We start from the raw sequence: 12229 nt of genomic DNA on the forward strand, positions 1-12229 counted from the left end.
ACTCCCAGAAAAACCACGTTTTGGTGCAGCTTCACTACTGACGTGTGGAGCCGTAGTGTTCGTCCAATATCTCTTATCGGCTTAACCATGCAGTGGATAGATGTGGACTTCCCACCCTGCAGGTTGTGTTGAAGAAAATCAATTTGATGGCTTGAATGTAAGCCGCGCGACAGCAGCAGGTGCATTTGTCCAAACCCTGGAAATATTCTCTTCATGTGATCATAGACAAAAATACTCAAACGTATGATGAATGCCACGGGTGACACCAGACTCCCTGAGACTCCAGCTGGGTGACACAGAGGCTCTCCCTGCCCAGTGAAGGGTTGCCGATGCTGCGGCAGTCGGACGTAAAATAGCTGGACACCAAACATTTGGCCTCAGTGTGTTCCCGCCCAGAGGACATTCAGCCACAGTTCAACCAGCCAGTACGAAGATATACTCTATATACAACACATTCTACATCAAGCAGAATATAACCCTCTCAATATTTGAACTCCATTAGAGAAGATATTATTTGTCCTGCTTCCATTTGAAGAGTTTACTGAACAAGTGAGCTCTCTGGAAGTGTTAGCCTCAGATCCTGCTGTCAATGTATGACAGAGATTATTGACCAAAGTTATTGTTAAAGATAATTAGATTAAAGCTCCCGTAGCACATCACTCCCATGCGTCTCGTTTTCTGGTGTGGAGAAAAACACACTCTTGGTTTACAATTTTACTTGAACCATACACTGTTAACAGGCCATTAAATGGCGTTATTGGTCGCTATAAGCACCATAGATGTGGGTCAATAGGGGCCTACTACACCCACTAGTAGGTTTTATCATCTTTTCACATGGTAGATCACTGAAAGAAGGTGTGAAAGAACACGACAGCGACCGCAGTAATTATGGCAGAAGCAGAAGTCAGGCGCTGTAGTATAGACGGCATGATACTCCATATGAGGTGGAGGTTGGAGGTGATGGATGGGACACAAAGCACAGGGTTTTCACCCAGGAGGCCGGGGTTTGGTTCAGTGTTGGCACATTCACCACCCTTGTTTTCGGCTAATTTAGGCAAAAAGGCTCTGATAGAACTGTTGCACACTACCTGTTAACAACTAGATGGTGAATATTAATGTTGTTCCGTGTCTGCTTGATGTGTAAATAGGCAGCTGCACAAGGCCAGAACATGCCAAGTGTGATTTTAGCTTGTTTTGGTAAGCCCAAAAACTGATAAATGCAGCTTTATAAGGCCATTATGATTTACTAGAATATCATAACTCCATTGGCATTGCTAGTGTTGCTTTGTGTCTTCTGGATGTGTAAATGGACAACTGTCTGCTAACATGTTCACCAAAAAGACACAAAAAACGGTCTCCTAACGCTAGAGTACGTGTAGTGTCGTAGTTTGACCCGTAGGGCGACTAAACAAGCTGCCGTATTGACAAGTTGGGAGTGAGGACACTCTGGCCAAACACAGACACAGCTAGAGCAGCAAAAGAGATTGTGATGCTTGAGCTGCAGAAAATGTCCGACAAACAGGAGGAACACGATGAATCGGCTATCAGAGATAGACAGAAGGACCAGCACAGCAGCAGCCAGTATATCTGATGAAAGTGCAGATCAGTATGTATCAGTATCACTGAGCAGCGCTCCAGTAGCTGCTCCGGTACAACGGTGGACAATCCTTGGACAGACCGCAGTTTATCAGGAAGACAAGCTGCCGTGATGCTCGGCCTTTACCAAAGTGTGACTTCACACTGTGGCATAAATGTCACAGAGATATCCCTCAGTGGGCTGTACTGTGGCAGCGTGGGAAGTGAAAGGCTGCTTAGCTCACTGTCACATGAGGTTTTGGTAAAAAACAGAAATAGGCTCACAGCTAAACATGCTGAGAAACACCTCTACAGCCAAAAATGACACTTATTTCAGATTGTTATTTTGTTTGTTCTGGTTTGATTTATTTTTAATTTGTATTTTTGGATCTCAGAGGGTGAAAAATTATGGAGGACTAAACAGAATTCCTTTATTGTCATTGCAAGTACAACGAAATTAAATATCAAGCCTGACGGTGCACACACGTCTATTAAATAGTAGTACAAATAAAGAGGTGTATAAAAAAAATATATATATATTATAAATAGAAAATATGTATTCGCTTGATCTATAAAAACAGTAAGATATTGCACTTCAGATATTACACGTTGCTGAGTTGTATTGGTACTATATACAAGTAATAAATAAATACGGCAGTAAATATGTACAAAGGAATAAACTAAGCTGTCATTAGAATAAATAAATAAAAGCAGAAATAAATATAAATAAAAATAATTAATATGAAAATAAACAAATACAAAAATATTTATTTCAAATAAATAAATGTTATTTATTATTTTTCCTATTTCTGTGAATATTTATTTTCAAATTACTAACTTTTATTTCTGCATTTATTTCTTTATCATTTCATTTATTTCTTTATCATTTCATTTATTTATTTATCGAATCATTTATTTATTAATTATAATGGCAGCTTTAGTCCTCCATAAAAAATAGCGTCCTCCAAATTATTAATTTAATTTTTACCACAACTAAAAATTGCAGTGTTATGAATAGATAGATAGATACCCCAAACTAAATTAAAACTCATGTATCAAATTATACTGTTGACACAATGATGTGTTATAAAGAAGTGGGCAACTGATGACTTGCGTCATAGCTTGTGTGTTGGTACCATTTAAATACAAATTTCTAAAACTGAAAGCTGAAACTCAAAGTACATTACTTCTCTAAACTACATGCTGTTGTTGCCAAATGGAGGCTTTCGATAGCTTTTTTCCTTTCATTTCAAAATATGAGTCATTTCCCAGCCAACAGTGTCACCTATGATTGGTTGTTTTCCGCTTCAAGAACCGGTTAATGCCCGTTCTGCTCGGCAATCTTTAGCATGTGTTGCGATTTGGGAAAATGTGACCGAATATGAAGTGGATCAGAGGTTTTACACAAGCGGTGATTTCTCTGAGGGGACCGGTCGTTTTTCTGAAAGTTCTCATAACTCACAGAACAAAAACAACCTCCGGAGGAACTGTGTTTTTTATTTGAACGTACAAACCCCGTTAATGTTTTTTTGTGATGAGGAGAGAGGAGGGCAGGAAAGGGAAGGGACCGGGGACAATTATTGTTTTATTGATCAAAAGCTAATGAAAAAGGAAAGCCTAATCCCTCATCGTTTTACTCCCTGTAGTACATGCCTTTAATTCTCTTAACTCATAAATACTTCCATCTAATACACACACACACACACTACATAGTGCACGATCTATCAAGTTCACCTGGCTCTTACTCCGGCTCTTTTTTGATAAGTAATTGATATTTGATGTTGCATATTTTACACTGATGAAACTGCACACATATCTAATGTACTTAAATTATGATGAGCGAAAGTATTGATTGAGCCGTAAAATGTTCCCTGTCAGTGTTTCCATATTATATCTGATGTTTCTGGATTAATATTAAGCCTGCATTAATGTTGCATTTTACTGCTGTAGATGTTTTTAACTCCTGTATATCCTGTTGGGTAGTTTAATCTACAGCAATGCATCATTTTCTATAAGATCATTATATGTTGGTAGTGTCGCTGTCCTGTGAGAACCACATATCTCTAAAAAAGTCAACTTTCATGGTGTCAGAAAAACAGCCCTGTTTTCAGCTTTGTGCGGATATATTCTCCAGCTGATCCAAGAGGCTTTTCTTTTTGTTTATTTAGCTGAAGAAGAAGGAGGATTTTCTCAACACATAAAGGAACACTTCATCCTTCAGTTTATCACAAACATTCGTAATCTGTAAAGTAACTAAAGCTGTGAGACACATGTAGTGGAGTAAAAAAGTACAATATTTCCCTCTGAGATGTAGTGGAGTAGAAGTATAAAGTTGCATAAAAGGGAAATACTCAAGTAAAGTAAAAGTAAAAGGACTTGAGTAAATGTTCTTTCCACTACTGCGATTGTGTTTACCTAAAGTTGAGCATACGCTGTACGATTTTAGCCCGTTTCTGTCCCGAATTTTGGGCCGCACAACTCATTTTAGAGTCTGACTGAATTTCAGGTTTGTCCGGCATTGTTTACCGTGCAGTGTATGGAGGAGACCGAGTACCGATTAACTCCCCCCGACCGGCCGTCGGACGGGAGCTGTTTTTTTTTCATTTTACACGTACAATGTGAGGTCGTGGGTGACTATCGGACTCTACAGTATGAGCACATAAATCGTGAGCTTTGGCTTTACATCACAAACGATCTGCTCGTACAGTAGGAGTAGGAATTACACAACGACATTTCGTAAATCGTACAGTGAATGCCCGGCTTTATGTCTAAGCCTGGATGGTGTTCATTGGAGCTCTGGTGCAGAATATTTATGGTTTTGTATGTTTTTTTTGTTACAGGCTGGAAGGAACAGAGGACAAGTTCAGGAACAGGGAGAGTCGTCCTGAGGATCTGCAGATCATCGCTGAGCTGAAAGACATGGTGTCTGAGAGGGAATCTCTCGTCAAGAAACTGGTGGTAGGTAACTGCTGCTGCTGAGGTAATGTGTGTGCGTGTGTGTGTGAGCTTGTATACAAGAGCAAGTGTGAAAAAGAAATTACTCCATCTCCTGTTTATGTTTCAGCTTTCAGATAATGTAGCAGAAGATCTTGTTTTTGACCGATTGGATATACACAACTCTTTTTCACAGTCCCGCGAGTCTTCAGTCAGCTCACATGGTTTTCTCCTCCAGGACGATAAGAAGTTCTATCAACTGGAGCTCGTCAATAGGGAGACCAACTTCAACAAAGTGTTCAACGCCAGTCCCAACGTAGGAGTTATCAACCCGCTCATTAAGGTAGGCCCCGATGTCCTGTGGACACACCACACACAGGGGCACTCTGATGAGCTGCTTTACTTGACCACATAGCAAAGATGATATCCACTCCATCTCATCTCATCTCCATCAGCGCTGATCCATCAGAAGAACAATCTGTACTGACGTTTTTACAAAGGTGCTGCTGCTTTATAACAAACATAGATCATGACCACGGTAATTTTCAAATATCACTCTAATCGCTGTTAATAAATGAGACCATTTTGAGGAGATTGTCTGATTAGACTGTCGTCTGGGTATTAAATAGGCATCATTGGTTGCTATAAACACCATAGATGTGGGTCATAAGGGGCCTACAATGCCTACTACGTTGTAAAAGTGAAAGCGAAACTTTGAACACAAACAAAAAGGGTTCTTTAGGTTTAGGCAATGTAGTTAGTTAATTGTAGGGAAAACAGTGTTTTGGCTTTAAATAACTGTTTCAAAAGTGAAAGTGGAACTTTAGGCTTGTGAACACAAAGACAACTACATGTTGTTGGTTTCAAACAGAATGCAAACCCCAGTCTCCTGGGTGAAATCCCTGTGTTTTGTGTCCCATCCAACGCCACCACCCTCCACCCGATATAGAGTTTAATGCTTCTATACTACAACAACTTCTGCTCCTGTCATAATTACTACGGTCTCTAGAAGGTCGTTGTCGTGGTATTTTATACCTTCTTTCGATGATCTACCATGTGAATAGATGATAAAACCTACTAGTAGGCGTAGTAGGCCCCTATTGACCCACATCTGTGGTGCTTATAATGACCAATAACGCCTATTTAATAGCCTGACAACAGTCTAATCGGCTGACCTGAGTGTTTCAGCGTTGAACTGAGCAGGAAATCTGCTGCACTGTTTTATACCACAACAACACAAAGGGAAGTTGTTTTACAGCAAGAACACAAGAAGATGATGTTCTAGTGATAACAACCAGAACTTTCAGAGTTTACAGTAAATAGCAGATGGTGAAAGGGCGATGAAAAAAATTTTTAACAAGTTTATTCTTTGTTTTACTGCAAACAAAGTCGCCAAGGACGGTGAAAGAGGACAGGAAACAACACAATTACTAGGAAACGTGGTGTTTTCTTTCAGCGCTACTGGTATGAAAAGGAGGCCAACAGTCGTACCTACCAAGGTCTCATTTCTTTACAGCGTTTAAGGTGCAAAAACGTGATCTAAGATTGAATGCACTGCCAAAATATAACACTATGTTTGTTGAAGGGAAATGGAAATTCAGTGAATTTCTTGATGAAAACTGTGTGTTCATGCAGGATCCCGTTGCTCATGATAAGAAGCTGTTTGAGAAAAATATGTTTTCAGGGTCTTTAAAGCTCCCAGTGCTCCTGGAAAACACAATATCTCATTCCTCACAGTGTGTCTGAGCTGAGTGGTCCCCACTGCATGATCAGTATATAACTGTTGACACCATCTCTCGGGTTCTATAACTTCCAGTATTTTTGTTCATGTTACATGTATCCCCCTCCTCTCCACATATTTGTATATATGTGTTGTGTGTTTTCCACCCGACTCGATTGTTCTTCCTGACTTTTTCTCCAGCTCTCCTTTGCTTTCCAAGCCATTTTGTTAGTGCGAGATGTTTCCTGCTTTTGACACATCTCTTCCTCATCTGAACCTCCATTCTGCTCAGAGCGACTGCTGCTTTAAAGACTGAGTGATGCCAGTCTTCAGATTGATCCATTCACTCTGCTTCGATCAACAGTTAAATAGGATCGAGTTAGCACGCTGCTCTTTTCCTGTCTCTCACTGGATGGACTGTTTACGACCTCCAGGGCTCTCCCCTCTACTCCATTTCCCCCTTTTTTACCCTCCATGTCTTCTTATCTTTTCTTATTATTTTCTTTCCCTTTTGCTCCGTTTTTTGACCCCCGTGCCCCCTCCTTTTCTTTTTTTTGTCTGTGTAGCAAAAGAAAAAGAATGAGAAAACAGCAGCCAGCAGATTCAGCAGCTCTCCTAATGTCAGGGCTCTGGAGGCAGCGGGTATGGGCGTGGGCGTGGCGGGTTCAGGAAGTGGGCAGCCCCCACTGCCGCCACCCCCGCCCCCAGCCCAGCCCAGCCGCCTAGAGCCCCTCCCCAACTCCCCCCTCCACCACCTTGAACTCAACTCCAACAAACCTCTTCCCCCGCCGACCCCTCCCACCGAACCCAAGAAATTCATGAGGTGAGACCTTTTCAGTCCCGAACGGGCAGCAGCTGGTCAAATCCACGCATCAATCATCCAATCACAGGGCTCAGGTTAATTGGAAAAATCCTGCTGGTTAAAGAGCACTTTTAATGAGTTGACTCAGTCAAAACCTTGAATGTAGAAAGTGTATTTTTAGGCCTTGTGTTCTCTCACAAAAGCCTCAAAATTTACCCACCAGAAGTTTCTGTGAAACAGTGGAACAATTCATCCCTTCCTGCCGTGTCTGGCCTTTTCATAAACCATAAGGAGCATGAAATCATTGTCATCACGAGCTGCAGAGTGTCAAATAGAAGCTTTCAAACACTCTTAATGTGTTGACCATTCGCTGATCGCACAGCTCCTTAAGTTACTGTTGCTACGCCAGTCAAGCTTACAGCTCTTGCATAGTACATATGCAGCTTACAATGATTTCGTTGATAGATTTCAGCCAGCGGTAGACAAACGCAGCTTTCATTTTGCCGGCTTAAATGACAACTGTTGTTAGCAGAGTTTATCAGCGAGCTAACTAATCTAACCTGCTCCTAATACCCGCTGACTTTTCAGTGTTTCCAGCTGAATCGTTTTAAAACAAAACCTGTGAAGGCGTCTTAAATATGCACTTAAATATGCAAATACTACACAGTGGATGTGCTAGTCATGAACAGGGTTAATTTTATGTAACTCCACAAAATAATGTAGTATGAAATGCCTTGGGCTTGTACAACCCTGTCTGCTACAAAATAATGTTACCATACAACTGAACTGCATTCTCAATTACGTTTTGAGGGAAACTTATATTCTCCTGGATTATGGTTGCCGTATAAAACAGTTTTAAATATGTGGTAAACGTTGTAAATAGATACAAAACAAAACAAAAAAATGCAACAAAACTATTTAAGGTTTAGTAAAAATCATCATGGTTTAGCTTAATATAAGTATGTTACGTTATTTAAATTATGGATATAATAAGTCAACGGTGATTTTTGGTTTCACACGGGACATGAACAGCTGTCTCCTGGGTGAAAGTCCTGTGTTGACCCAACCGTCCACCCCAAACTCCTTCCTACATGGACTTCCACGGACTATGATTAGAAACATATTTGGGATTCGCCTAAAACAAACGTAATCTGGGAGAGAAAAAAATGTTTTCCTCGAAACATAATTGACAATGCAGTTTTGTTGTAGAGGAACGTAGGAAGCCAGGCTGCCTTGGAAGCAACGCTGGGCTACTACTGTAGATATTAAGCACTTAAACACACTATTTAATGCGTTTTACACTTTTGCTCTTTTGGTTTTGAAAAGGGTTAAAAAAAGAAACCAGCTTCCAAACTCTTAATATATGGAGTATTACTCCACTTCCTGTTTACATTTTCTAAGCTATGATTGGACGATTGCGATTAAAGCAGACTGGTGAATGACATTTTCCTGCAGCACATTTAAACTTGGAGACATCAGCAGCATCACAGGTCTTTTAATAACATTTAGAAATGATCATTATACTCAGGACAGAAACACAAGAGTCCCGACTGAAGCTTCAAAGAATGGCCTTGGAATGCAAAAGGGGCATGTGTTTTTTTTTATTTTTACGTCCTTCCCACGTGTCCGTCAGTCTGAACATGTTAACTGTGTGCATGCCGACAGGTTTCCCTCTTCTGTTCAGGAAGTTATAAAACTTGCTCTTGTGGCTTTTTTGTTGTGCATTGTGTAATATTGTGATTCTTCATCGTCTCATCTTCATCTAAATTTCAGCATGTTGCACACGCTGCACTTTTTCCTCCTCAACTCCAAGCGGGATTTTGTACAATTTTGCTACGTGAGTTTTATAATGAAGTAGATATTGTCTTTTGCTATCATGGACTGTCCCCTCTGTGTGTGGTGGTGTTTTATTTTGAAAACTGAGCTTCTACGTCTCAACTCTACGGTCCAATAAATGCTTCTCTTGTTTCCTTGACGATGGCTGTGAACTAATACGATGATGAATTATGTAACATGCTTCTCACATGAATACATGCAGTTTGTGTGTTGCATGCCAAGAAATGTGTGTGTTTCGGCGCTGTTTTTTACAGCATGTGTGAGCGTGTGTGAGCGTGAGCATGTTTTGGTTGTATTGAATCTATCTCGCTGCATGTTTTTAGCTGCCGTTTATGTAAAAGAATGAGATGTGGTGGCTGCTTTGCAAAAGCTTTAGGACAAACCAGTTATTATGGGAAGGCAGGAGCACCAGCAACACACACACACACACACACACACCAGAGCCCAGCAATGACAGTATGAGGTCAGATATTATAGATCTGCTTTGAAATGTTTTCAGACTCTATTAAACGATTCGTCTCTCCTCGCCCTGCACACTCTTTGTTCTTGACAAACATTTGCAGTTAGACTGATCCCTCCGCCCCGACTACTTACTCAGCAGCAATTTGTAAATCTGACCCCTTTAAATCATCGGCTCCTTTATGTATTTATATCGTAAAGAGGACTTTTATTAGACAACAAACCATCTAAGTGGACTTTTAACATGAATCCAAAGAGCAATATTTCAGTTGTGTTCTGAATACTAAATAGCTGAGGTGGGTGTTTCAAATCGGATACTCCTGTTAGTACACTTCCATGTAGTACACTGTGTACATTATGTACTTACTTGCGTAGTGTGTGACCGACACTCGGTCTATTAGGCGTAATGAAAACATGATTATAGCTAGATGTTTAGAGGATAGAGGAAATGTAGGCTGTTTAAACACTGTGAATATCCCATATATTGTGGTCAGTGTGGTTTATGGTCCCTACAGACTACAGCCTGGATAATATAGCTAGAAAATATTTTCTATTATTTACTGAAAATGCAGCTAAAACATTAGTTTTAAACACATGTATGCTTCAGGGAATCAGACCAAAGCTTTAAAGGAACACACTGAGCTTTTTGTAGATATTCCTCTTGGTCATCTGCGCTACTATTAATATCACCTGTAGAGGGTTTGTTTCGTGCTCCATGTAAACTCTAGTATTCACTATGTTAAGTGATAGAAAGCCAATAGAATTAGTCTGGAAATGAGAACTTGTTGCAGCTTTAAAGTCCAACTGAAATCACATTTAGTCAAACATCGTGTCAACGTGTTTTCCAAATGTGTTGTTAATAGTTTTTTTTTATTATTAAAAGGAAGAAAGAGGGTGTTTGGGGAAATATCAGAAATGCCTTTTCTGGTCTCAGCTGGCTGGAGGGGCGTGTCTGTGTTTGATTGGCAGCAGAGTGCCGGTGTTACACCGTAGGGAACGAGAGACAAACTTGTAAACAAACTTAGCCAACATGTTGCTGGTACGTTTACCTGCTGTTTAATGTGCTGCAGCTGAGCAGCTAATCAGACATCTAGCCTGCACACTGACGTTAGCGGTGACGTTTTCCCTGATGAATATTTGTTTGGTGGATTGTTCAACAAGATAAGCTGCAGGACAAGATGTGATTGTGATTGCTCGACGCCTTTTGCCAACGGGCGTTTTTGAAGCGGCTGCGCCTGTAGCCACGCATCTCTGTCTGATCGGGGCCTTAGGCAGCACAATCCCTTAGTTAGGATTGGGAAACGTCGTGGTTGACGTTAACTTCACTGACTAACGACCCCCACCCGCCCTAAGTGGACTTGCACGCTCTTAATACTACGCCACTTGTTCTGACCGCCGAGTAACGCCACGGGTTGGTTTACATTGGAGTTAGTTGAAAGCCTGGTGCGTCGCATGCCGAGGGGCACTGACCAACTGGCGGTTTTTGATGAGTTGGGAGTGAGAACAGGTTGACCTGTGACAGGACGCTGACGTTAGTGCTTTACGGAAACAAGGTGTCCATCTACATAAACAGATGCCAGAACAGTATTCTATCAAATGAATGCAAAACTAGGGGGCGTCATCGTGAAACCAAAAAATACTCGTACAAGTTTCTCGCTTTTGGTTTCAAACTTTTTTCTCAAAGGAGAACACAGGACGTGATTTTCAGAGCAGATATGAATGCTGTAGTAGGAAAAAAATGTGTAATTTAATTTCAGTTGGACTTTAATGCAAAATTGATTGCCAATAATGTGGTAATAATACTTTTTTTTTTTTTTTTAGAGGAATGGTCAAATCTGCACAAAAATAAAGTACTTGTGTTATACAATGTAAAAAACAAATAGTTCCTTTATTGATCCTGATGGGACTGTTGGGCCAGACAAACATTTGTAATAAAATAAGATAAGATTATACTTTATTATCCCGCAGGGAAATTTTGTCTTGAGCTAATGGTCTGAACATTTGCTTTTAATGGGGACGTATCATGAAAAACTCACTTTTTCAGTGCTTGTGCTCATACATTTGGGTATCTGGAGTTCCTACCAACCCACAAACTGTCAACTAAGACAACCCAGTCAGTTGTTTGTGGGCTGCCAAGATCAGAAAACATGTGATTCAAAAAATCATTCAGATTTGGCAGACAGAGGGTGAATACAGGTATATTCAGACAGAAAGGATGAGAAAAATAATGTGTTTTTAGAACATTAAGCATGTAAACATGTTCTAGTAGAAACCCAAAATACAAGTATGAAACTGAAAATGAGCATGATATGGTACCTTTAAATGAAGATACAGACCTGCAGGGTTTCTAGCTGCCTCACAAGCTTAAAGAAAAGTCACATCATCATTACCTCCTCTCCTCTGATTCTTCATCTCTCTTATCTTCTTCCTCTGATTCATCATCTCATCCTCTGCTAATCTCTTTTCCTCTCCATCACATGTCCTTCCCTGTGTCCCTCAATTCAACATCAAAACATCTCTGCTCACATTTTCATTCCCCTCTTTTTTTTTCATTGCCCATCATTATAATCTTCAGTTTCTGTACATAAGCTACCTAAAATGATATCCAAAAATCTTATTTCATAGATGAATATTCTTTTTCTTTACTACAACTTTATGCCCAAACACGGTAGATAAGGTACATTTTGTCCCGACCCAACTTCCCCTCACGGATCAATAAAGTTAATCTTATCTTGCCCAGACACTCCGATTTGACCACTTCCTGTTGTCTCTGATAACAAGACGTTGGCATTCAAAGACAGAAAGGTCAGCAGACAGAGATAATCATGGAGGGAGATTTCACTTTCTAGTGAATAAAACGCTAAAGTGTTTGTTTAATATGGGGGATGAGTCTGAATCGTGAC

The 12229-nt window shown here is 40.4% G+C and overlaps 1 protein-coding gene across 15 annotated transcripts in view; it reads left to right on the forward strand.

Annotated features, from left to right (window-relative positions):
• The window catches only part of fam184a (family with sequence similarity 184 member A), a 167870-nt gene that overhangs the window by 152867 nt on the left and 2774 nt on the right, over nucleotides 1-12229 (forward strand). For 7 of the 15 annotated variants that reach the window (XM_037750659.1, XM_037750664.1, XM_037750660.1 and 4 more), the window contains 4 exons: nucleotides 4416-4533; nucleotides 4706-4852; nucleotides 6796-7052; nucleotides 8805-9006. In XM_037750659.1, the coding sequence (XP_037606587.1) occupies nucleotides 4416-4533; nucleotides 4706-4852; nucleotides 6796-7052; nucleotides 8805-8889 (607 nt within the window). In that variant the 3' untranslated portion in view covers nucleotides 8890-9006. Of the gene's footprint in view, nucleotides 1-4415; nucleotides 4534-4705; nucleotides 4853-6795; nucleotides 7053-8804; nucleotides 9007-12229 lie in introns of those variants that run through there. The other 8 variants (XM_037750665.1, XM_037750667.1, XM_037750666.1 and 5 more) reach the window with 6 other exon arrangements.

This window comes from Sebastes umbrosus, chromosome 18 (genome assembly GCF_015220745.1).
Source record: "Sebastes umbrosus isolate fSebUmb1 chromosome 18, fSebUmb1.pri, whole genome shotgun sequence".
Lineage (NCBI taxonomy): Eukaryota > Metazoa > Chordata > Actinopteri > Perciformes > Sebastidae > Sebastes > Sebastes umbrosus.